The sequence below is a fragment of the Lolium perenne genome, chromosome 4 (genome assembly GCF_019359855.2).
Source record: "Lolium perenne isolate Kyuss_39 chromosome 4, Kyuss_2.0, whole genome shotgun sequence".
In the NCBI taxonomy this organism is placed as follows: Eukaryota; Viridiplantae; Streptophyta; class Magnoliopsida; order Poales; family Poaceae; genus Lolium; species Lolium perenne.
Window position 1 is genome coordinate 66,322,580 of NC_067247.2, and position 24,798 is coordinate 66,347,377.

General features: G+C 45.4%; 3 protein-coding genes across 5 annotated transcripts; 1 reads left to right on the top strand and 2 right to left on the bottom strand.

Moving 5' to 3' along the window:
- Positions 1–655: 655 nt before the first annotated feature.
- On the bottom strand, positions 656–2,340 carry LOC127292835 (uncharacterized). Its single transcript, XM_051322334.2, has 3 exons — positions 1,732–2,340; positions 1,568–1,649; positions 656–1,054 (listed from the first exon to the last, which is right to left on the bottom strand). The coding sequence occupies exons 1-3, from the start codon at positions 2,194–2,196 to the stop codon at positions 891–893; spliced, it is 711 nt and encodes a 236-aa protein (XP_051178294.1). The 5' UTR covers positions 2,197–2,340; the 3' UTR covers positions 656–890.
- A 40-nt stretch (positions 2,341–2,380) lies between these two features.
- Positions 2,381–13,548, top strand: LOC127292833 (serine/threonine-protein kinase TOUSLED). Its single transcript, XM_051322333.2, has 16 exons — positions 2,381–2,975; positions 3,244–3,333; positions 3,455–3,652; positions 4,441–4,491; positions 5,181–5,288; positions 5,372–5,416; positions 5,820–5,932; positions 6,387–6,453; positions 6,989–7,055; positions 7,322–7,419; positions 7,656–7,835; positions 9,990–10,200; positions 11,021–11,285; positions 11,616–11,670; positions 11,923–12,084; positions 13,070–13,548. Exons 1-16 carry the CDS (start codon positions 2,754–2,756, stop codon positions 13,163–13,165), a joined length of 2,028 nt encoding a protein of 675 aa, XP_051178293.1. The 5' UTR covers positions 2,381–2,753; the 3' UTR covers positions 13,166–13,548.
- Positions 13,549–16,929: 3,381 nt separating this feature from the next.
- LOC127292836 (uncharacterized) lies at positions 16,930–21,594 on the bottom strand. Of its 3 annotated transcripts, none has more exons than XM_051322336.1 (7): positions 21,347–21,594; positions 19,011–19,574; positions 18,767–18,912; positions 18,428–18,671; positions 18,218–18,322; positions 17,953–18,135; positions 16,930–17,858 (listed from the first exon to the last, which is right to left on the bottom strand). In XM_051322336.1, exons 2-7 carry the CDS (start codon positions 19,533–19,535, stop codon positions 17,166–17,168), a joined length of 1,896 nt encoding a protein of 631 aa, XP_051178296.1. In that variant the 5' UTR covers positions 19,536–19,574; positions 21,347–21,594; the 3' UTR covers positions 16,930–17,165. The 3 variants fall into 3 exon arrangements, with proteins under 3 accessions (XP_051178296.1, XP_051178295.1, XP_051178297.1); XM_051322335.2 differs by lacking the exon at positions 21,347–21,594 and adding an exon at positions 21,066–21,290; XM_051322337.2 differs by lacking the exon at positions 21,347–21,594 and adding an exon at positions 20,556–20,996.
- Positions 21,595–24,798: the final 3,204 nt, after the last annotated feature.

The window sequence follows — 24,798 nt, forward strand, 5'->3', positions numbered from 1 at the left end:
CGCTCTGGCGCCTCTGCCGCGCCGCGGACGCCGGCAATGGCGTCTGCCGCACCGAGGCGCTGCCGATGTTTTTGCTCCAGAAGCGGGGGAGGGCATGGACGACTAGGACGAGGTAACCACCACCGGCTCGCAGCAGCGGAAGCTCCGGTGGAAACCGCAGGCGGCACGCGGCTTAAAGCAGAGTGTCAGACCCGTTCCGCGCGGCGTGATTCCGCAGGCACTCTCTGTGCCTCCACGGCAGCGCCCATCCGGACCCTGGTGTCAGACGCACAGTGGAGGGTTCCCTGAGGCAGGTGCAGTGGAGGTCGCCGGGGAGTTGGTGAGGCGCGAGGCCTGCGCTCGGTGGAGCACCGTTTGGGGAAGGACACATGTAGAGAGAGGGCCTTTTTTAAAAGTACTAATTTGGGTGTCTTTTCGCAAAAGAAAATAAAGTACTAGAATCCTACTTGGCCTGACAGGTGGGTCTGCAACTTGCCACATCATCTAAATACGTACGTCTACCGCACATCAGTGACCTAGATGAGCTCCAACGCGTATTCAGTGACCGTAAATAGTGTATTCCTAGGTACAGTGACCATAGCGAGTAAGCTAAACAAGTTCCATGACCATTGATGGATTTTACTCTATCAATAATACACTTGTTGTAAAACAACCATTGCCAAAAAAACAGGCACACTTGTGGAAAGTTTTGTTTCCATACTACATGACCATAATACATGACCGCAGACATATTTTTCAAACACAAACGTTGACAACGTTCTCATCCATCAGAAAGGAAGATGTAACATATGGGCACATCACCGGGATGAACATCTCCGTGACTGCCAAATCATGTTCTGTTTCTAAACAAGCATTACCCAATGACATGGGCCACAAAATAATTAGCGGCGCTAAATGTGGGCGCCGTCGCTACGATCCCATCCACCGAGTCTGTCTGCAGGATCGTAATTTGTGAACAAGCGGAACACGTTTCCCAATTTGTTCGAGTGCTGAGGTTTGAAACCACATGGGTGCACATTCAGGAGCTGCAGCACGCGGTCCGTCTGAACTTCCCCTGGCAAAGGAAGTGTGAAATCACACGAAATTTCCTTAGAGAGGAAAGAAATCTTTCAAAAGACCGAATGTTTTTCAACAAATTATTTTCATGCTTTCAAGTTATTAGGGAAGTTGTCAGCAAGTGCCGAACTGTAGATAATGATATGCTAATTACCAGTCATCGACAGTAAGCTAAAATGATTGTTGAAGAGAAAACCATTTGCATATAAGTAGAGGCAGATGATGTTCAGTTTCAAAGAATGAAAAGAAGCTGCTGGTGTACGGTGACACTTGCAGTAACCAGCCATCGACAATCTATCCCCATGACAGTGGTATAAGCTGATATGATCAGAGTGCTCACTATTTTTATTGCGAAACAAAAAGCAACTAGCTAACACATAAAATGAGGTTCCCATTTACAAAACCATGAAGTATCAAACAATAACTGATTGGATCAAACTCTGTCTCAGTACAAAACAACACTCATGAGTTCAGTTGACTTGATAAACAACCGGAGCAGGCATCAATTTACCTGTGAGTAAGAGCAGGAACGAGCCTTCAGGCGGCGCGAGAAACGACACCGTCTTAGCAACCTTCACCAAACACTCCTGACTCTGCACCACCAACAGCAATCACCATTTCTCCCCACAATTCACTCAAACCAGGATCTACTCACCCAAGAAACGGTCGAATTACCAGGTAAGGAGGGTCGGCGACGACGATCCGGTAGGCGTGCTTCAAGGCGGGCGGGAGCTCCTCCGGCCGGTTGTAGTCGTAGAAGGTGAAGTCGCCGCCGTACCGCCCGAACCGCTCGTCGTACTCCAGCAGCCGCGCGGGCACGTCCGGGCTGCCCTTCTTGAGGTACGCGTAGAGCGTCGGGCACGCGACACATGCCACGGCGGCGCCGGGCAGGGAGGAGGCGAGGAGAGAGACCTCCGCCGCGAGCTCCCGCGCGGTGCGGTCGTCGTACCAGAACTGGCTCAGCCGCCAGTCCTCCGCGACCAGCTCCGGCTTGTCTCCTTCCCCCTTTTCTCCTTCGAGTCGCTGCTCCAGGAACTCCCGCAGAGCCGTCGCGGCCGCGGAGCTTAGCTGTGGAATATCGTCGTCGTCGTCGTCGTCGACCTCTGGTCGAGCTCTCTCCTCCTCCGGACCACTCGCCATTGTTTGCTCTCCGACCAAGGGAGGCGGCGCGGCCAGGTAAACTCTCAGAATGAAGGGCCCAAGGGCCGGTTTGTGGGCTTGAGTTGGATACGGGCCGGAACGTGGAGGCCCAGAGGAGCGGGAGGAGAGCAAATATAGGCAGAGAGTGGCAATGGAATCGCAGGCAGGGGAAGTGAAGGGAAAAGCGGGGGAGGTGCTGCACCTGCGCCTCCGTTTCCGGGCGTGCCCTCCGAGCTGCGCAACCCGAATCCTCTTCGCGGCGGCGCCGCTTCGCCCCGACCCGCCGCCGCCGCCAGCGTCCAGCAAGTCGCCAGCTCGAGGGACAAGGGCGGCAGTTGCTGCCGCGCTGCCTTGGCCGGTCGCATTCGTTCCCCGCGCCCGCCTCCGCTCGCCGCCCCGCGACCCGTGCGCGACCACTGTAGATCGACCCGCCAGCTCGCCTGCGTCGCGCTCGCGCGCCGCGGCGAGGAGCAGCTGACCAGCGCGCGCGGTGCGGCGCGGCTGCTTCTCCCGGAAGCTTCGGGGGCCACGGCACGGCCGGATCCAGTTGGGGCGCAATGTCGGGGTCGTCGACGGCTGGGGAGGACATAGTGCAGCACCTCTCGTCGAATTCCAACCCGTCCTCGGACAAGCTCGCCAAGCTCGAGGCCCGCATGGCCGGCAAGGCCGTCTCGGCGCCTCCCCCGTCGCCGCCGCACCACCCGGTGGCCTCCCCGGCCTCCGCCCCCACCTTCATGGACCAGGAGGAGCTGCCAGAGTCCTCCTCTTCAGATGATGATGTCAGCCCTAAACCTTGTACTCTTCTCCCCCCTTTTTATTGCTACAAGGACAACATCGTACTATTCATCTACTACTGCATTCGATTACCTCGCCTGCACATTACCTATACTTCTACAATCATGCTGGCTGCAACTATTTGCAACATCTCCTTCCGCAAACCTTTACATGCTGCTCGATATTCTAGCTAATCACAGACCAGTTCAATATCCCCATTCCCAATTCCATTCCCTCTAACCCAAACTAATGTTTCCTGCATTTGCTGGTCAGAACGGCGAGGAGTTCTTGATACAGAAGAACACAATGAAGCGTCCGAGATCCCCAGATTGCGACCACGGCCTAGCTCTTGGAAATTTCGAGGTGCTCTTCTAACAGGAATCAGCTAGAATTAAACACCAGAACTATTCTGTTCTTCACTTCCTTACACTTCCCTTTTAGTAACATCGTGTCTGGCGCATCCTTTTGTGATTGTCAATGCCAGGGATCAGCTAACGCGGCAGCAAAGATAGCAGATGTCGCAGACGCACGACTGCCGTCAGAGAACCCAAACAGAAAAAAGCAAGGCCGCGGAAGGGGGCGTGGCCGAGGACGTGGCTCGAAGACGGTTGATCAAGCACGACAGACTTCGACTTCCTCAGTAACTGTGTCGAATGGCCAGCATGACAAATTGACCAGCATGGTATGCCATGCAATTTGTTCTCAAAATCCTATCTTCCTAGCTTTGGACTCACCCATGGTTAAGGTTGCTTTATTTCTTTCTTTCACTTGAATTGATCACATCACTGCATGGGCTCTTCTTGCAGATTCTTTTAGAGGTCATTGGTCAGTACAAGATATAAATATGATGGTGAAAATTTTGCTGTTGTTCATATTATGAGATGTATCAATGATAAGGAGCGATTAGCTTATTGGATATGGAAAAGTTCTAATCAACTGGAGAATGCTGAAATAAAACCATTAGATTTTTGCTCACTTGGGGCAGGGGTGGATTGCTGAAATAGGTCACACATCACAATAAGCACCTCAAGGAATTGGATTTTACTAAATGACACGACTTAGATCGATAAAATAGTTTAAGTTCCATAACATATTTAAAATTCCACATTAAGGTAGGATCTTGGAATCTTGTGGACTGGAATGAAACTCATGAAATGGCTGAAATCCTTGCTCAATGATAGCTTGGCTAATTTGATTGTAATAATCTGACTGTATGATGATCCCAAAGGTTTGTACATTCTGTGCTCAAGTGATAAAAGATATGGCGCATCTGAGGGCTTAATTTGTTGTAATCTCATACACATACACATACTTATACAGTAACAGCACCATTTCCCCTTATTTGCTTCATACAGTCCCCATTACTGACAAGCAGAAACACTTGTAATGAACATTTGGTCACCCTACTATGGAATCATTCATCCTCATGTGCTAAATTATTAGCTTACATACCATTTGCTCCATATACAGGATTCCCGATCAAGTGTTCTACCTGGGAATGAGGACAGGACTGCAATACATGTAAGAATTATTTCTCTACATCGTTTTCTATGAGATACAGAGTTACACACTATCTTGGTCTGCTATACAAATGCATCCTTTTACTATCCATACATATCTTTCTGCTTCTGCTTCTGAATGTGTTTTGTGTGCTTAGATTATACATATACTCCCTCCGTACGCATTTAATCGACGCGGGCCTGTTGAGTATATGTGCTTGCTGCTAGTAGATGGCCGCGTCGATTAAAACAGAACCGAGGTAGTACATGCAAGTACTTCTGATGATGTTCGTATATGGACCCAGAGTCCCAGACCCTTCCCTTTGAGAAAAAAAAGAGTTCCTGTTTTGCCGAATACTTCCATTTGAGTCTGCCACCTAGGCGATTTAACTACATAAAGTAGTCTTTCTGATGGCTTTTGTACATGTATACATGCCCTTACCTTCAAGGAGAAGTGTTTCTATTTGATTCAGTACTTCTGTTTGAGTCTAGCATCTAGGCATCTTAACTACATAAAGTATTCTGCTGTGGTTAAGAACTTAAGATATCGTACTGAAAGCATGATCTACTTTGGTGAATATTGCAATGGGCCATTTCATATCTTATAGGGAATCAGTGATACTCGTGAAATGTAGTGTTCCATACTAACATGTTCTAGGGTCACTTGTTTTTGTTTCAAATTTATATTCTCAAGCACTCCCAATTGAATAGGAAGAACTATCACTGTTACGTGGTAAAGTTGCATTGTTGGAGGAGGAGCTTAACAAATCGCGTCAAGAAGCGACTGACTGTCATCAACTTAGTGATAGGTTAGCAAAGGTAAGGATATACTCACTAGAAGCTTTATTTTCTCTTGACTTCCCTAGGTCTCTTGACTTGTTGCCTTTGCATTATTCTACCAGGAACTGAAGGATTTCAAAGATCAAGATCAACAAAAGAAATCAAAGGTTTCACACTTAGAACCCTGGATGCTATATCAAGGTTTTAAAGGCGTCCCTAAGGCGTCGCCTAGGCGACGCTTAGGCGTCAAGGCGCCCACCCTCCGCCTTGGAAAATCGACCGCTTTAGGCGCCTAGGCGTCCAAAGCGCCCGCCTAGGCGTCGCTTAGGCGCCAGAGCGCCCCCTAGCCGCTTTAAGACGCCTTAACGCCTTTAAAACCTTGTGCTATATATCGGCAGATTGTTACTATTATCTCATACTCAGCCATTTCTGTTTACCAATTCTTCATTCTTAATTTCTTATGTACGCATAAATCTGTGTCTGCACACACAACACTTCTTGTACCCATGCAATATTAGCCATTATTAAAGTAGTAGTATTTATCTTACATGTCCATTCTCATTGATGCAGCAAATGAAGGTCCTGTCAGACCTGCTCATAGCAGTATCAAAAGCAGAAAGGCAAGAAGCACGGATGAGGTTAAAGCAGGAATCTTTTAGACTTGGGAACATTGGTGTTATGAGGTAATCTCCTAATTATCTGAACTTCCAACACGTAATGAGGAATAGTAGACTGTAGAAGGTCATATCTAAATCTCCTTTTGTGTGAAGAATAATAGTACTACTTTGTAAATGGGCCATTGTTAACTAGCTTGATATTGTTATACTCCCTCCGTCCAAAAATAAGTGTCTCAACTTTTTCTAGATACAGATTTATCTATAACAAAAATGCATCTACATACATCCGTATCTAGACAAAAGTAACACTTAGATGGAGGTAGTACAAGTATGTATGCTGCGATATTGTCTTCTAGAAACAGGCTAATAACATGACCTGTCAGTTGCTGTATAGATCCAGTATGTGTTCTAGTATTGGGAATTTTTCTGGAACAGTGGATATTTTCTCATCTCTTCTATTTCCTGTTTTGCGTATGGAACACTGCAAACTTCTTTGACTACTCTCTGTCATATAACTCAGAGCTGGAACTATGATATCTGAAACATGGGAGGATGGCCAGGCAATAAAGGACCTTAATTCACACCTTGTAAGTTTCTGCGGCTCCATAGATCTGTTCAGTTCAGTACACACTATTAGCTAAAGTATTCGTTTGTGAAAGATGCTCATAATATTAATTGTAAACAACTTATTGTGAAACTTTGATTTATGTGATCTGTTCAGATACCCAGCCAATAACACATTTACTCACATTTAGTCCAGAAGGCATATTATTAGTGAACTTCTGTTCCTTTTTGTCCTGTTTGCGATTTCGATCACTTCCGCACGTTATTAGCCTTAGTTTATTACCATCCAAGCATCTTATATAGTTATATGACACCTTGCTCTTTTTAAATTGAGCATCATGTTCACAAGGGAAACGTTTTTGCTCCTAATTTGCTGATCTGACTTGGGTTGGCATGCAGTTTATATGCCATACAGCTTTATCTATTGGGGCACATTGTATGACTTGCAGCTCTTGTCTTTACATGTTTTGCCGCCCTGCTATATAATTCCAATTCTTGACAGTGACAATTATGTACCATCACTTTGTTATTGCTCATGTATGTTGTGCCTTTCTGTAGAAATCATTGCTGGAAACAAAAGAGGCTATTGAAAGGCATCGTAAATCTCTAAAGAAAAGACAATCTGGTAAGTGTTACCCTTTCTTTTTTAAAATTATCGTCTTGTACTGGCTCACGTTCTTTAGAAGTTACTGTTTGAACTATCTTGCACACTGAAGAACATCTGAAGTAGATGTATGTATTTTATTACTTCAGTTCATTATTTTGTAACTAAAGAAAGCCCTCTGCATTTACACAAGCAAGAGATAAACACACATATCAGTTTAAGTAATATTTTTTTGCCGTCACTTCTCTTTACGCACACTGCTTATTTGTGATGGTTTGCTATTGTAGATAAGGGTGATGGCAGTGATGCTGAAACTAGCATGTCTGAGGAAGATTTCCTTTTACAGGATGAGATATGTAAATCTCGGTTAACAAGTATCAAACGGGTAACTTTATTTTCCTGTATGCTGGTCTGCTACTTGTTATCGTACACACTAAGGTGTCAAATGGGATCCCACCGAAATCCCACTTGTAGTTCATTTTGTCATTTCTAGTGCAAATTTTGAGAAAAAAATTTGCACTAGAAATGATAAAATGAAGTATAAGTGGGATTTAGGCGGGATCCCACTTTGCTAGAACACACCTTCCCCCTCTTGACCTACTTTTTATAATTCAATGCCAGGAAGAAGAGCAGTATTTGAGAGAAAGAGATCGGTATGAATTGGAAAAGGGAAGGCTTATACGTGAAATGAAGCGTCTTAGAGATGAAGACGGATCACGCTTTAATAACTTCCAAATTCTTCATCATCGATATGCTCTGTTAAATCTTCTTGGAAAGGGTGGGTTTAGTGAGGTGTACAAGGTATATTCTTTCTTCAGCTATACATATATTAAAACAAAAAACAGGAGCACTAAACCATTGTTACCAGTAGTGCATCTTTAAGTACCAATGCATTTTGTGTCAATAAAGTATTAGCACCACTGCACTTTACCATTATTAATTTAGTTGTATCTCTCAATATCTGCATTTTTTTTTCGAGAAAACGCAATGATATTTCGTTTCTTTTCATTGCAAAGAAGAGTTATATCTGCTCTTTTCAAGAGCTTCATTTTGGGTGGGCAGGGAGGCTTGGATCCTGGCCTATCCAAGATGGGTGTAAAAGGTACAAACTATGGGAGGAAGTTAAAATGTTAGACACAAAGAAGCAAACCTGGTATTTATTTAAATTTTAGTGGACAAAATCTGTATGAAAACAATTGGAGTAACACTGCAACACATCTGACATTGAAATGTCCGTTGACTTATTGATTTTCTTGACAGAAAGGCAGGTGTTCTGCTTATTTCATTAAGATAGGAGAAATGCAAAGAGATACAATGAATATTTACATGACAAAAGAGGAAAACAACGCCCTCATCAAGCCAAACAGTCCTCAACCGCGAAACATGTCTGCCACCCGGAGTGATTGTGAGCAAGTTCTTGGAAACACCTTCAAGATGGGAAACGGCGCCTGTGGGTGCCATCGTCACCGACATCAACCCATGTCAACGACTTAAGCATTCGCTTAGAACCGCACACGAGCATCCGACTGAACCTCGGAATGGTCTGGCCATACCAACAGCCTCCATCAGAAAAAAATACTACTAGCCAAAGCCTACTTCGGCAAAACCTCCAGCTCTTTTTTAGAGTCAGGGGCAAGCCCGGCCTAGCGCTTTAAAAAGGGCTGTCTGCATTACTGGATTCACTATATCAAATTGTGTATCATGGTCAGGTCATTAGCACAATGACTACTTTCATGGCTATGAGAAATAGATATTGTGATTTATTGACCACGAAAACCGGCCTTTTTAGAGGCACGCAGGAGACCATTAGTTTGTAGTTGGAATCGTATCCAGGTGCTGTGAGCGAAATCTGCTCCATTTTTTAATAACTTTGTATCCAGCATAGGGCAACTTGTTACTTTTTTCCGTTGGTAAGTTATTGTGTTAGAAGGAGCTGCAAGGCACAAGATAAACACCGACCTTAGACAGGTCACCCAAAATTGTACACAGACTAATTTAGAGGAAGTACTCTTTGACAATGCCTCCAAGAAGAGAAGGACACCCACGAGCCATCATCAACCCCTGTCGAATCCCGAGCTTTCGCCCAGAGCCTTATGACTCTCCAGTCTCCACCTATCCGAACCACTGGAGGAAACCCTACCGGAGTGAACCTGCGAGACCGAGCTGCAATTCTGTTCGCCCTGCAATGTCGAACTGTACCTGCCGTATCTGAGAAGGATGTCCACTGCACTACCACGGAAGACTGCCTGTGCCCACCGCTAATGTGGAGCAGGCCGGCGGCAGAGGGAGCCCGGACAGGGGTTGCTGGTGGCTGCACTAGGGTCTGTTGGCTTACGTCGCATAGGAAAACCAGTACTCCAGGCAGCATGTGGCAGCAGCCATTGCAAGTGACTGAGAAGTGGATTTGGTTTCCAGCTGTCTGTCAGCTCCTAATCGACTTGTCAGATAGGGAGAAATAGTACGGTTCTATTTTGGAAATTATGCCTGTAGTTTAGTTTGCCTAGTCGTTGACTCGTTGTATTAGGATATGCTATAAAAGCATGCCAAGAATAAGTTATTTCTCTAATCCCTACGCTCTTTTCTCTCCTCCCTGTCCATTGACCTTGTACTGAGCTAACTAGTTACCCTACTGAAATCCTACCACGGTGCCATCCAAGCCTCGCAAGGGTGCTTCGTGCCGGACTTACCAAGAACCATCACCTTCCATTTCTGATCCTTGTCTGTGGCAGCTTTTTTCCTTTTCTTTCATAAAATGCAAGGTGTTATAAAATAAGAGGAGGGTATACCACCTTGTACCAGATTTAATGTTGAATTTATTTTTTATGTCAGAACATTGATTAGTGTTTTCAGCTTTCTTTTTAAAGTCATTTCACTGCGTTTTGATATAGCATTCACATCTTATCTGTAGAAATCTTTGTATGGTAACACTTAACATGAAACTGTTCCTTCGAGCAGGCTTTTGACTTGGTTGAAAACAAGTACGTCGCTTGTAAGCTCCATGGTTTGAATGCTCAGTGGAGTGAGGAGAAAAAGCAAAGCTACATACGGCATGCTATTCGTGAATATAATATCCACAAGACTCTGGTTCATACGAACATTGTCAGGCTATGGGATATATTTGAGATTGACCACAACACATTCTGCACCGTCCTAGAATATTGCAGCGGTATAATTTATCTTCTTGACAGTGTAAATTCAGTTCTGTCGATTCTTTTGTGTGGAGTCTTATGTCATTTATTATATCCATTTCCTCATGTTTTTTTCCTCTTTAGGATTGGTTTGTGCCAGGATTGAACGGTGTAGCCCAGATACAATCTACGATGAACCCTTACACCAGCGAACTTATTCAGTTTTAATATTAGCAGTATAGGTAGCGAAATAAAATGTTCAAGGCAGGAACTAAAAGGGACATTTAAACCATGCTTCCATATATTTGGTCTTAGTTTTTTTAGAGTTACAACTTCCACATTGCCATTTATATGATCTTTATATGGAGCACTAATACCCCATTATGAGCTTATAAGGTATGGAATACGACTGCCATGTTTGATCACTAAGATGCATACAGGAAACTATGCTGATGCCACTAATATTTTAGATAGATTATTAGCAATTCTAATGATATTGAATGGAGGCAGAAGTAATCTTTTTTAGTTGCTGAGCATGGCATTGATGTTGGCACCAGACTGCTAGTGCATACATATGCAAATTATGATAGATCATATCTCATATAGTAGATTGAAGTTTCTACATTTTTGCTGTTATCTTCTTAGTTATAGTTAGCATATACTTGTAGTAGTTTGTACTCCCTCCAGTCTCTTTTAATTGACTCGGATTTAGTACAACTTTGTACTGAATTCGAGTCAATTAAAAAGGACCGGAGGGATTAGTTATTGATAATGATCTTACTATCAAAATCTAGAACTCCCAGATCAAGATGTAGTGGCATCTAATAATGTTATCTCCATTGCTCACGTTTGACCCAGGAAAGGATCTCGATGCAGTCCTTAAAGCAACACCAGTTCTTCCAGAAAAGGAAGCAAGAATCATAATTGTTCAAGTATTTCAGGGCCTTGTTTATCTTAACAAAAAGGCTCAGAAGATCATCCACTATGACCTCAAACCAGGCAACGTTCTCTTTGATGAGGTCGGTGTTACGAAAGTTACAGACTTTGGCCTCAGCAAGATAGTGGAGGATGATGTTGGGTCTCAGGGAATGGAACTCACTTCTCAGGGAGCTGGAACCTATTGGTGAGTGGCTGAGTGCGTTCACTTTCTCAGTTAATCCTTACTAGATAGACCGGATCTTAGTGTTTTTATGGTATCCTTTGGAGTGTTGGGATTTGATTTGCTGTTCCTGGTGCAGTAGTTCATGGACCTTTTAGTATTACCTTTGGTGTATAATTGTATAACCTTCAAAACAAATTACTGTTTGTTGAGTGGAACCATTCTTGTGTTACCGCCTATGTAAACTGGTTGTATTATACATTCAATTCTTGTTTATGTTAATGGGTCTGCTGCATCAATGTTCCTTCAGAATGAGAATTTTTTCTGGTTTTTAATTCTTTGTTCTTGTTCCAGGTATCTGCCACCAGAATGCTTTGATCTCAGCAAAACACCATTTATTTCATCTAAGGTATTGATATTTGCCAGCATGTTTTACCTTTCAATGTAATCAACAGTTGGTCCATTCTACTGTGTCAATCTGGTCTCGTGGATATGCATTTTTGTTTGTACAAAATCGGAGACATGATCCCTAGTTAACCCTCTTCTTCAAGTTTTGGACTCATTTATGAGCTTCCCAAACTTTCAGTTTAAACAACCAAGTTATGGCAACGGCAGCTTCATTCCGATTGGTGAGTAAACTATTGCTGCTGCTGTCATGCAGGTGGATGTTTGGTCAGCTGGTGTAATGTTTTATCAGATGCTCTATGGGAGGCGTCCTTTTGGTCATGACCAGACCCAGGAGAGAATACTTCGGGAGGATACAATCATCAACGCACGGAGGGTGGAATTCCCTCCAAAGCCAGCTGTATCAAATGAGGCGAAGGTATATTTTCTGTTTGTTCATATGGCATATGTACGTTTTGAGCCATCACTTGTTGTAGTGTTTCCCTTGCTAGATTATGCATGCTATGCGTTGTGACAGGAGACTGTCAGTTCGGTTTCAACTTGGTTCTTAGGCTCTAGTTTTGATGGATGCCATGAGTTATCTAAAAAATGATGATAACATCCCTTATCTGCTAAGTATTCACTTTTGCAGTAAGTATGTGCCCTTGTTTGCAAGGATTGCGAGTCGACGAGTCGACAGGTCGTTCTGGGGCAGCGACTCAGAGACTAGTCAAGACTAGTCTCGACTCAGCAAGACTCATGTTTAACACTAAATTACTAATGTGTTTAATGTAGGATAGAATATAAGGCTAGGGATAGAGGAGTGGGGGAAAACCTGGGCAATTCCTTCCAATGGCCAAGGCCTTCCTCTTGTCCATGAACCAGCAGCCTACAGGTTGGGGACAGGGGAGTGGGGGAAAACCTGGGCAATTCCTTCCAATGGCCGACAGGTTCTTGCAGCCTACAGGTTGAGAACACCAAGATGTGTTTTGGCTTTTGGGTTTGAGCGGGGGAAACTGTCTCTCGATCTTGGTTTCACGGGGGAACACGGGGAAAAATGGGAATGGGAGGAAAGAATGGAAAAAATTATAACATGTGGGGTCATTTTTTAAGTCGACAGACTCACAAACCTGGACTAGTCGAGACTAGTCAAGACTAGTCGATCGACTCGATCGACTCATCAAATGAGTCGAGTCGACTGGCCGAGTCGACCTTGCAAATGCGACTCGTAGACTAGTCGTCGACTAGTCTCGACTAGTCTTTCGACTCGCAATCCATGCTTGTTTGCTAGTTTGGCAATATTTTGATCTTGCATTGCCAATTACCACAAATGGAATTTTTTAGCTGTACTAATGTGAAACATTATTGTTCCCATTTTGTTTGTCAGTCAATTTCATTTATATTTTTTACTTCAACGTATGCAGGAACTGATACGCCGTTGCTTGACATACAACCAATCAGAAAGACCAGACGTTCTATCCATAGCTCAAGATCCATATCTCTCCTATGCAAAGAGGTAGACACTACACGTCTACGCATGACTAGAAGTCGAATTTTTGTTTTGGAGGTTGGGGAGCCACTCTGCAAAAAGGATTCTGGACAAGATCTCACGAACTCAAGAATGTCTCCAATGGTTTGACTGTATATATTGTAAATCGTTTGCTCTAGTAACTGTGGTGACCTGAAACATCAAAGGTCTGCCTCTTTTTAGTCTTCAGGGGCATGCTCTCTGATATCTCTCAATGCTTTTGTGCCGCCCCTCCATGCATTATGTGATGTTTGTTTTTGGCTGGTGCCTAGCGTTACTGACGATGGCTCCTTCAAAAAGGCTGTATTTATTCGTATGGCTGGCAAGGTTTGCCAAACCAGCATTCATCAGAGATACAGTATGTGAATCCTCGTATGTTCCCGAAGGATTTTCTGATGCATACGCCGGGGGATATATAAGATGTATCTCAGTTGTTTAAGTTGGATATATATATCAAAACTCTCGTTGGCTCTAGTAAAAAAAAACCTGGAAATCATATTTACAAGATTCAAAAAATCTTTTAAAAAAAATATGGATGCAGTCAATGATGTATCTTACAAGCTTGCAGAAACAATTGCAGCCCTAGATTGTTTGATTTTTGGGCTACACAAAAATAACAAAGCTTGGAGTTTTGAAAATATGCACTCTTTACTATACTTAGATCCATACGTTTGAAGGACACATCACTCACTACATCTATATTTTTTTTTCAGTTATTTGAAACTTGTGTTTTTTGAAATAAAGTGATCCCTGAAGTTTGGGAGATGGAACTCTGTGACATAAACATTAAATTTAGATTCATATTTCACCTTTCGGTGGTTTTGATTTTGCAGTTATTAAAAATACCCTACTCTTGGATGTAAGTGAAACCTCAATCACTTCATGTTTGATTTAAAAAATCCCCCAATTTCACATGGATGAATGCAATACACATACCTAACTCTACCCTCCCGTTGGTCTAAACTAATCCTCTCTAGTAGGCCTACCACTTGCCTTAATATGGTAATATTTGGTGTTGTTATTCTTTTTTAAAAAGAAAAACTGGACATAGCCCCAGTTCCATTTCCGAAACCAAATGTCACAGCGCTATTACAAAACATCACATATTGCTAGGTCTACTCAGACTTACACACAAAACTAGCTAGGGGGAGAAGTTTCAAAGCTCTCAACATTTCCCACTTCGAGGAAAGACTCATGACGATGTAAAACTGACACAAACCAAACTCTACAAGAGAAGACATGGGAGAGGAGGACTAAGGCCGGGAGAGACTTGTATAAGATCTCTCCATTAGGTAGGATCATAGGATCAACTCAGAAAAAACATACTTTGAACAGGCGAAAAAATCTGAAAATAATAAACAACATGCATATAGGTTGTATCTACAACTCCAAGAAATTTCAGCTCAAAATCTGATCTACACTTGGAGAAACAAAAAAGACAAATTCTATTGTGAATAGTGTCAGATCTGGTTGAGTAGTATTTCACACTATTCACACTCAGATTTATCTTTTTTGTCTCTCCAAATGTATGTCGAATTTGAAGTTGCAAATTTTTGGCGTTGCATATATAACATAGATGTGTGTTGTGATTTTTTTTCAGATTTTTTGAACATGTTTTTTCTTTGCAAAAAAATTGTTCTCATAGATCCTATCTAAGACCTGATCCTACCCAAGTCTTCCCCGACTAAGGCCTATGAAGCACTGTGAACCCTTCACCGTCTCCCACCAGGATCAAGCCATTTCCTCCCAGAGTTCTCGCAAGGTCTGCAGCAGTGATTAGCAAAGGTCCAGAACACCTCTCGTGGTTCATAGTGCATACTTCCAGAGTAGTTCTCGCCCTTTTGTGAGGAGTCACCTAGGTTCCAGCCACGATAACAGAGGTGTCATTCGACCCAAGATTTCCAGCTTGTTCACCATCATTATCAGCCTTCCTTTTTCTTCCTCCTTTAGTAGGATGCCACGTTGTGAAAGGTTGGAAGCAGTTTTCCTCCACAACACCTGCATCCTAAACCATTGTGTTCGATTGAACACCATGTCATTTCTGGTAAGCCTGATAATTCTGAAGATAACAACATTAACCATATATATCAAAACATTTTTCTTTTTGTTTTTCCATAAGGAAGAGATGTCAACTATAGTTGCAGAGGGGAAGTAAAAACCCAAAATCCTCTTCATCCCAGATCACATGTTGAAAGAAACAACACATTCACAGAAAAGATACCGACAAGACTCAAGCTCATCACAGAAAACACAAAGTCAAAACATCTACTGATTGCCACATCCACCAGCTTCCCACGTCCAGATACATCACTATCAGGAGTAAGCTGAATGGTGTGTGCAATTTGAAGAATCTCAAACCATTGTACCATGAGCCTATGGTCAAAACATCTTCTGAAAGTTTCTTTTAAGGATCCACCATCCCAAAGGTCAGCAATAGTTTTATTTTACTCATTCACCAAGAAATATACTTCCCAGTACTGAATGGCCAAGCTACAAGTACCAACTAGCGATCTTCCCAAAATTTTACTTCCTTCCCATCACCTACTTTCCACGGGTAACCCATTTTGGCAGCTTTAGCAGCCAAGAGCACACCTTTCCAAAAAGGAGAGGCACCAGTAGAGGGACATGAAAAGAAATTAGGATTACCAACTCTGTATTTATGATCAATAATTTGTTTCCAAAGCTTGTCCTCACTTAGATTATATCTTTTAATCTAGGAAGCTAGGAGGCAAAGATTCATCTCAGCTAGGTCAGGGATTCCAAGGCCCCCATATTCCTTCTTCTGAGTAACCATCCCCAATTAGCTAAGTGATACTTGTGATGACCCTCATAATTATCCTAAAACAATGAGTCATTTGAGAGTTGATTAGGGAAATAGCCCATTTAGGAAATTTAATGACACTCAGCAGATACAAAGGGATACTAGCTATTACACTTATAAGTTATAACCAGCTCCAACTTGGCAGCATGGTTAAGAAGTTTCCCCCTCCATCCTACTGTTTTTTTTTTCAAAATCGTGTCAACAATAGGTTGTATGTTCTCCTTCCTTAGCTAGTATCCCTAAATATTGCAAAGGAAACACCCCCAACTTGTAGCTTAAAGCTTGATCAAAAAGCTGCACATCCCCCTCCATTATACTAATGGGAACCAAATTACATTTATGGAAATTGTTTCTCATCCTAGATATCTATTCAAAGCAGGATATGACCCACTTCAAGTTGATAGCAGAACACATGTTATTTTCTAAGAATAACAAGATGTCAACAGCATATTGCATCCCCCTCCATTACCCAACTTTTGCATAAGACCAGCAAGCTGCCTACTGGCAGCAGCTTTAACCAGCATTTTGGTGAAAACATCAGCCATGAAATTTAAAAAGATTAGAGATATATGGTCTCCTTGTCTAACACCTCTACTGGTAAAAAAAGAACTCACTATTTTTATCATTTAATCTGACACCCACATATCCATTGTATGAAAGACCTTTAATGATAGACATCCAATATGGGTTAAAGCCCCTTTTCTCCATCATCTTTAGTAAAAAATCCCTATCAGCCCTATCATAAGTTTTTTCATAATCCAATTTAAAGATAAAATCAGAATGTCCATTATGCAAATCATTATGAATAATTTCATGGGCAGAGACAACACTCTCAAGAATGTATCTTCCTTTTATAAAGGCTATCTGGTTTGGTGAGATAAGCTGTCTGGTTTGGTGTTGTTATTCTCTTCTAGAGTATTCTTGATCTTTGAAGGTTGAAGCCACTTGAAATTGCTCATCAATTGGATTATATACTGCTCCACAATGAGAACCGAGCATACAACCAGATCAACCAACAATAATAAGACAGTAAAAAAAGAATAGTACTAATAATAGTAAACCGGTCGAAACAAATCGATCGGCAGCCATGGCAGGGAGCAGGAACTCACGGTTCATGTCCCAGTTTCCTATCTCTAGTATGGTGTACTTTCCTGCTGTCTAGTAATCCTGTCTAGTAGGCCTTGGTGGCGTTGGTGGTGAGGCCGTAGCCGAGCGGGAAGAGCGGGTCGTAGTGCGCGTCGCCGTAGTTCATCGGCAGCTGGTCCACCGATTTGAACCATGTCCGCGGCAGCTTCCCACCGAACCCGTAGTCGCCGAACAGCGCGTCGGTGATGCCCTGCCCCTCCGAGCCGGGGAGCCACGCCGCCACCAGAGCGTCCGACGCGGCCAGGAGCGGCTGCACCACCACGGGCCGCCCGCTGATGAGCACCGTCACGCACGGCGCCCCGCTGCACACCGCCTGCACGGTGCTCAACCCGGGCTCCGGGATGGTCAGGTTCAGGTTGTCGCCCTTGGTCTCGGTGTACGGGTGCTCGCCTACCACCACGATGGCGTAGGAAAAGCCGCCGTTCTTGACGAAGTCAGCGTCGGGGTTCTCGGCGAACACCACAGCCGTCGACGGGTCCACGGCGGCCTTCACGGCGTCGAGGATGGTCGTTCCTACGGTGGTGCGGCCGGTGTCGCCCTGCCACTCGATCGTCCAACCGCCGCACTGGTAGCCCAAGTTGTCGGCGTGACTACCGGCGACGAGGATCTTGGCTGCCTTCTTGGGCAGCGGCAGCAGCGGCTTGTCACTCGCCTTGCCATCGTTCTTCAGGAGCACCAGCGACTTCCTCACCGCCTCCCTCGCCAAATCCCTGTGCTCCTGGAAAATCAAATTCAGAGCACACCATAAGTTCAGAAGTTCAGGTGCGTTTCCAACATTTTGGTTTCTAAAATTCAGCTTCATCAATCAGTACCTTGTTTCCGAGATAACCAGCCATGCTGGGGTCTGAGTAAGGGTTCTCGAAGAGGCCCATGGTGAACTTGACGCGCAGGATCCGGGTGACGGCGTCGTCGATCCTGCTCATGGGGATGGCGCCGCTGTTGACGTGGCCAGTCAGGAGGCTGATGAAGCTCTGGTAGTTGTTAGGCACCATGATCTGCGACATGACAAGAATCGTCGATCTCAGCAAGCAGCATTGCAGTCAGAGATGGTTTCTTTAACTGGGAGGTTGGCCTTACCATGTCAAGGCCGGCATTGATAGAAGCCTTGACCGAGTACGAGTAGTCCGACCCTGCAGGGTTTGTGATCCTGTCAATGCCCTCCCAGTCTGAGATCACGAAGCCCTGTACAACAAGATGCAACAGAGCAAATGAACATCTGAAGATTACAATAATCCAACATCTGGTAAGTAGTTCAAACTGTTTATGATTGTTACATATTGTTCTTACCTTGAAATTGAGCTTGCCCTTGAGGTATCCGTTGATGAGATCTCCATTTTCGTGCATCTTCTTCCCATTCCAGCTGGAGTAGGAGATCATGACGGTGGAGACACCCATCTTCATGGCGTTGAGGTAAGCCGGCATGTGGATGTTCATCAGGCCCTGCTCGTTGATGATGGTGTTGTTCTCGTTGATGCCGTTCACCGTGCCGCCATCACCGACAAAGTGCTTCGCGCACGCCGCAACCTTGTTCCTACATTCAATTTTTTCTTTGTAAGATGAGTTGTACAAACAAAGTAGTGACGGACGGTTCATGTGTGACAAAAGTGTTCTTGGACGGGGTCATACTTTCCGGCGACGTATGGCATCCCGCTGGTGAAGCCCTCGGGGACCTCACCCTGGAGGCCCGGGATGAGCTCCGTCATGGACTGCACGATCCGGTGATCTTCGCTGTAGCTCTCGTAGCACCGGCCCCACCTCGGATCTCTGCACACCTGTTCATGGACATAAGCAGCAGAGTTCAGCACAATGCAACAATAAAAAGTTCAAATTTCTGAGCGGCATTGCTGTTGAAGGATTTAAGATGACTTACCGCGATGCAGGGCGCGAAGGCGTACTGGATGCCGGTGGCTCTGACTTCGAGCGCGGTGGCGTTGCCGATCCTCCTGACAAGGTAAGGGTCCCTGGTGGCGCCGAGGCCGACGTTGTGTGGGAAGATGGTGGCGCCGTAGACATTGTTGTGGCCGTGGACGGCGTCGATGCCGTAGATCATGGGGATGCTGAGCCGCGTCTCCATGCAGGCCTTCTGGAAGCCGTCCACCATGGCCTGCCACTCCTGCGGCGTGGCGCCCTTGTGCGGCACGCTCCCGCCGCCGCTCAGCAGGCTGCCGATGAAGTTATCCCGGAGCACTTCGGGCGTGGCCACGAGCCGCTCGATCTGGGTCATCTGCCCGATCTTCTCCGCGAGCGTCATCCTGCCCAGCAGGTCGGTGACGCGCGCCTCCACGGGCTGCGCTGGGTCCTTGTACAGCGGCGCAACGTCCGCGTCGGTGGAGCCGAGCACTGCCCAGAAGAGCAGGAGCGCGGCGAAGACCGCCGGCGCCGTGAGCAGCGCCATCCTGTGCCGGTGCAGGAGCGGGACCAGGAGCTTCTTGACCTGCGCGAAACATTCAAGCGACCCGATGAGAATCACAGTGAGACCGTCCTCCAGCGGCTTGAGGACGCCGGCCCGGAGACGGCAGGCGACCGACATGGCGGAGGATCAATGGATGCAGTCAACGGCGAGGGGATCCGAGAACGCGCAAGGATGCAAGAAGCCATGGTTGTAGTAGTGCTAAGAGATAGTTGTGATCTGCGGCGTGTTTTTGTTAAAAACTACTACAGTATACTACTAGTTGTCAGATGATTTCTTTAGTGCAAGTTGTGATTGTGAAAGCGAGTCGTATGATGATGTCACGTTAGTTTAAGCGATCCATTGTTTATTTTAAGGTATCTGTGCAATATCTGGCAACATTCAGAAAAACTGCAATTAGTACTTGTAACAAAAAGAAGACTAAGAACCGTGCTTCAAATGGCAATCAAACGGAGTATACTTGCAGACATTAGAAAACTATAAGAGAATTAACACAAAAGACAGAAAATTGTAGAAATGAGCAAATAATTAGACATGACTAAATCACCAGAAGCAAAGCAGAGGAAGAAGAGGGCAGCCGCTACAGCAGCAGGACGCCCATCCTTGCAGACGCCGCAAAACGTATGAACCGTTGCAAGAACAGGGAGGAGGGGGGAGGTGTTTACTATGCTGCTAACCCTGCCACCACGAGAGCAGAGCACTATTCCTATCCTATGAGGAGGGGCATTGGGGTGAAGTGCTCAGGCGATGAACGCCCAAATTCAATGCGTTTGTTGCAACCGATTGGAAATCTGTGGCAAAATCCAAGACGCGTGAACGGCCGGCACCTTTGGACAGTTGGACTCAGGTCCAAGCCAAGCTCACGGTAAATGCTCCCAGCAAGCAACAGACAAGCAAAAAAAAGATTTTCATTTTTTTATGTTTGACAGAAGACACAGCAATAGCTAGAGTGTTGAATGGGCAAGCAAGAAACGGCCATGGCTGGCCTTGGCCTGCCTCTCTTACCAGAAGGACAGAGGGCGGTGGTGGTGTGAGCCAGCGGCAACGATTAGAGACGAATGGTAGCTAGGGTGGATGGGAAGAAGAAGAAGAATGGAGAGAGGAGGCGTGAAGCGCTGAAGCCTGCTGCCTTTCTCTCCACCTTTTCATTCCTCTTTATATAGCCTGGGCCGGCGGCGACGATAAGGTTCATGGATGGAGGAGTGGTTGGATTGGTGCGGGCATGGAAGACGGAGCAGCGGCCGGCTTCAATGCCATCCACTCCTTCCCAAAAAAACGGGCAGACTATCCTCCTCTGGCCCTCCCCGCCGTTGTAACGGATCGGGGTGTTTTGGCATTCATACGGCGCGGCCGCCGGATTTGTTGGCATCTTCCGGCGAGGCCCGCCCGAAGGCGAAACGGCAACAAGGACCCAGGTAATCGCAACAGACAGAAACAAAAATAGATAAAGCGTGGTCAAGCATAGCGGCGGCGGCAAGGCGCTGCTTAGTTTTGCAGCCGATCTCGGCGACTCACTTTCTGTAGCAGCTTGGTGGCCGTGACGCCCGGCATGATGCCGCCGAGAACGAAGGCAGTAAAGAAGAAGAAACGAGAACGACGGTTATATGTGCTTGGCGAAAGACGTAGGTTCACGGTTGTAACGGAACGGGGTGTTTTCAGCAAATGCGGCAGCGGGAAGACGTAGGGGAGGCACAGGGGATTTGATTGAAAGGGGCGTTGGCGAAAGCAAAGATTGGTGGTACTGTTTGCAGGGGAACTGAAAGCGGGTATAAATAGCGCGCGGGGCGGTTACTTACCGGAGTTGTGAAGCGACGGCGACGGCGACTGGTCGCGGCGGCGATGAGTCAGGGGCGATCCAGAGTCCGACAGCGACGCACGAGCCTATCTATCTATCCACTGTTCCGCCACCTATCTGCACAGTCCCGCAAGTATCTCCCACTTGTAGGAAATCAATTCACCCAAGCAAGGTGATGGCCGGAGGGCGGAGGTAGAAGACGATGCAGCGCCCAACGGCTAGGTATGGGCGGGTGGTGTGATTGATCTGCAACGGAGCAGGGCGCCCCACGGCTTTATAGAGGGTGCAATGCTGCAGAGGAGGAGAGAATCAATGGAGGGAACACGCGCGGCGCAGACAGGGACGCAGGGAAAGCGCTGGCAGATTAGATTAGGAATTAAATCTCAACGTTCGACTCGGGGCGCGCATCTAGCCGCCCGATCGGCGACGGACGGCTGATGAGACACTGTTGTGGGGGAACGTGAGCGCCATGTTGCTCGCCCGCCGTCCGGTCGGGTGTAGGCCTTTTGTTTTTTGGCCGTCGGTCCGACGCCTTTTTCCCTCGTGGGGACACGAGCGCCAACGGTAACCAGACCGGGGCCGATCCGGGCGAAGCAAAACGTTTGGGCCACTACGATTGAGTAGGAGTGATGCGACACATTTCTTGCGATTTTGTTGGACAGCGATGAAATTCCCTATGCTTCTTGTGAGTTCTGTCTCGATTTTTTTTTGGTCAAACAACGAGGTGTGAATTTTGATTATAATTAATCTGAAGTGTCGGTTTGCGGTAATGCCAAGCTGTTTTTCGAACGTTGGGAACTTCATTTTGTCCTAACATTGGAAGATTTGGGAATAAGCACTCTTTCAAGTTTCGTGCTCTGCTACGCTACTAGAGGTAGAGTGTTTAATGGAGTGTTGTAATGGGTAGATCCAAAAATATGTATGATTAAGATATGGAGTATAAGATGGAGCGACAGGTCAGGCATGTTTACATCAAATCTGGCTACGGGCTACTCGGTGTGGCCCCGGTAGTGGAACAGGAAGACGCGTGGAGATACGGTGTCCGCGGTGACACATTTGCATCTCAAAATTAGGCTTGAAATGACTCGTCGCTGACGGCTCGATCCGCTGGAGATCCCACACAACGTCTCGTATCCGAGCACAGTTGAACACATCAATAGTTATGTCTAGTCTTGAAACAACGTATGTGTACTTTTTTCTCTCGTTCAAACCCTTCCAAACATGCACTTACAATGATTTTTAGATACGCAAGGAGTACTACTCCCCGGCCCCATATTATCAAAATGAAACCAAGATTCTCGGAGGTACCAAACAAAACAAAGACATACAAACGCGATTGACACGCCGTTGGGAACCCCAAGTGGAAGGTGTGATGCGTACAGCAGTAAGTTTCCCTCAGTTAGAAACCAAGGTTTATCGAACCAGTAGGAGTCAAGAAGCACGTTGAAGGTTGACGGCGGCGAGATGTAGTGCGGCGCAACACCAGGGATCCGGCGCCAACGTGGAACCTGCACAACACAAACCAAGTACTTTGCCCCAACGAAACAGCGAGGTTGTCAATCTCACCGGCTTGCTGTAACAAATGATTAGATGTATAGTGCGGATGATGATTGTTTGCGTAAAAACAAAGAGAACAAAGATTGCAGTAGATTGTATTTCAGTATAGAGAATTGGACCGGGGTCCACAGTTCTCTAGAGGTGTCTCTCCCATAAGATAAACAACATGTTGGGTGAACAAATTACAGTTGGGTAATTGACAAATAGAGAGGGCATGACCATGCACATACATATTATGATGAGTATAGTGAGATTTAATTGGGTATTACGACAAAGTACATAGACCGCTATCCAGCATGCATCTATGCCTAAAAAGTCCACCTTCAGGTTATCATCCGAACCCCCTCCAGTATTAAGTTGCTAACAACAGACAATTGCATTAAGTATTGCGCGTAATGTAATCAGTAACTACATCCTCGAACATATCACCAATGTTTTATCCCTAGTGGCAACAGCACATCCATAATCTTAGAGATTTCTGTCACTTCCCCAGATTCACGGAGACATGAACCCACTATCGAGCATAAATACTCCTTCTTGGAGTTACAAGCATCTACTTGGCCAGAGCATCTACTAGTAACGGAGAGCATGCAAGATCATAAACAACACATAGATATAAATTGATAATCAACATAACAAGTATTCTCTATTAATCGGATCCCAACAAACACAACATATAGAATTACAGATAGATGATCTTGATCATGTTCGGCAGCTCACAAGACCCGACAATTAAGCACAATGAGGAGAAGACAACCATCTAGCTACTGCTATGGACCCATAGTCCAGGGGTAGACTACTCACACATCACTCCGGAGGCGACCATGGCGGCGTAGAGTCCTCCGGGAGATGATTCCCCTTTCCGGCAGGGTGCCGAAGGCGATCTCCTGAATCCCCCGAGATGGGATTGGCGGCGGCGGCGTCTCTGGAAGGTTTTCCGTATCGTGGCTCTCGGTACTGGGGGTTTCGCGACGAAGGCTATTTGTAGGCGGAAGGGCAGGTCAAGGGGCGTCACGAGGGGCCCACACCACAGGTCGGCGCGGCCAGGGCTTGGGCCGCGCCGCCCTATGGTGTCGCCACCTCGTGGCCCCACTTCGTCTCCTCTTCGGTCTTTTGGAAGCTTCGTGGCAAAATAGGACCCTGGGCGTTGATTTCGTCCAATTCCGAGAATATTTCCTTACTAGGATTTCTGAAACCAAAAACAGCAGAAACAAAGAATCGGCACTTCAGCATCTTGTTAATAGGTTAGTTCCAGAAAATGCACGAATATGACATAAAGTGTGCATAAAACATGTAGATATCATCAATAATGTGGCATGGAACACAAGAAATTATCGATACGTCGGAGACGTATCAGCATCCCCAAGCTTAGTTCTTGCTCGTCCCGAGCAGGTAAACGATAAACAAAGATAATTTCTGGAGTGACATGCCATCATAACCTTGATAATACTATTTGTAAGCATATATAGTGAATGCAGCGATCAAAACAATGTAAATGTCATGAGTAAACAAGTGAATCATATAGCAAAGACTTTTCATGAATAGTACTTCAAGACAAGCATCAATAAGTCTTACATAAGAGTTAACTCATAAAGCAATAATTCAAAGTAAAAGTATTGAAGCAACACAAAGGAAGATGAAGTTTCAGCGGTTGCTTTCAACTTGTAACATGTATATCTCATGGATATTGTCAACATAGAGTAATATAATAAGTGCAATATGCAAGTATGTAGGAATCAATGCACAGTTCACACAAGTGTTTGCTTCTTGAGATGGAGAGAAATAGGTGAACTGACTCAACAATAAAAGTAAAAGAAAGGTCCTTCAAAGAGGAAAGCATCGATTGCTATATTTGTGCTAGAGCTTTGATTTTGAAAACAAGAAACAATTTTGTCA

Excerpts from the sequence above, each read along its gene's own strand:
- LOC127292835 (XM_051322334.2), bottom strand. The coding sequence starts at position 2,196 with ATGGCGAGTGGTCCGGAGGAGGAGAGAGCTCGACCAGAGGTCGACGAC. Across the intron at positions 1,650-1,731 it reads TCGCCGACCCTCCTTACCTG|AGTCAGGAGTGTTTGGTGAA; the intron begins GTAATTCGACCG and ends TTGGTGGTGCAG. Across the intron at positions 1,055-1,567 it reads GTTCCTGCTCTTACTCACAG|GGGAAGTTCAGACGGACCGC; the intron begins GTAAATTGATGC and ends TTCCTTTGCCAG.
- LOC127292833 (XM_051322333.2), top strand. The coding sequence starts at position 2,754 with ATGTCGGGGTCGTCGACGGCTGGGGAGGACATAGTGCAGCACCTCTCG. Across the intron at positions 3,653-4,440 it reads ATGACAAATTGACCAGCATG|GATTCCCGATCAAGTGTTCT; the intron begins GTATGCCATGCA and ends CTCCATATACAG. Across the intron at positions 6,454-6,988 it reads AGGACCTTAATTCACACCTT|AAATCATTGCTGGAAACAAA; the intron begins GTAAGTTTCTGC and ends GCCTTTCTGTAG.
- LOC127292836 (XM_051322335.2), bottom strand. The coding sequence starts at position 21,101 with ATGCCGGGCGTCACGGCCACCAAGCTGCTACAGAAA. Across the intron at positions 19,575-21,065 it reads CCACCAAGCTGCTACAGAAA|GTCAAGAAGCTCCTGGTCCC; the intron begins GTGAGTCGCCGA and ends TGTTTCGCGCAG. Across the intron at positions 17,859-17,952 it reads CTGGTTATCTCGGAAACAAG|GAGCACAGGGATTTGGCGAG; the intron begins GTACTGATTGAT and ends TTGATTTTCCAG.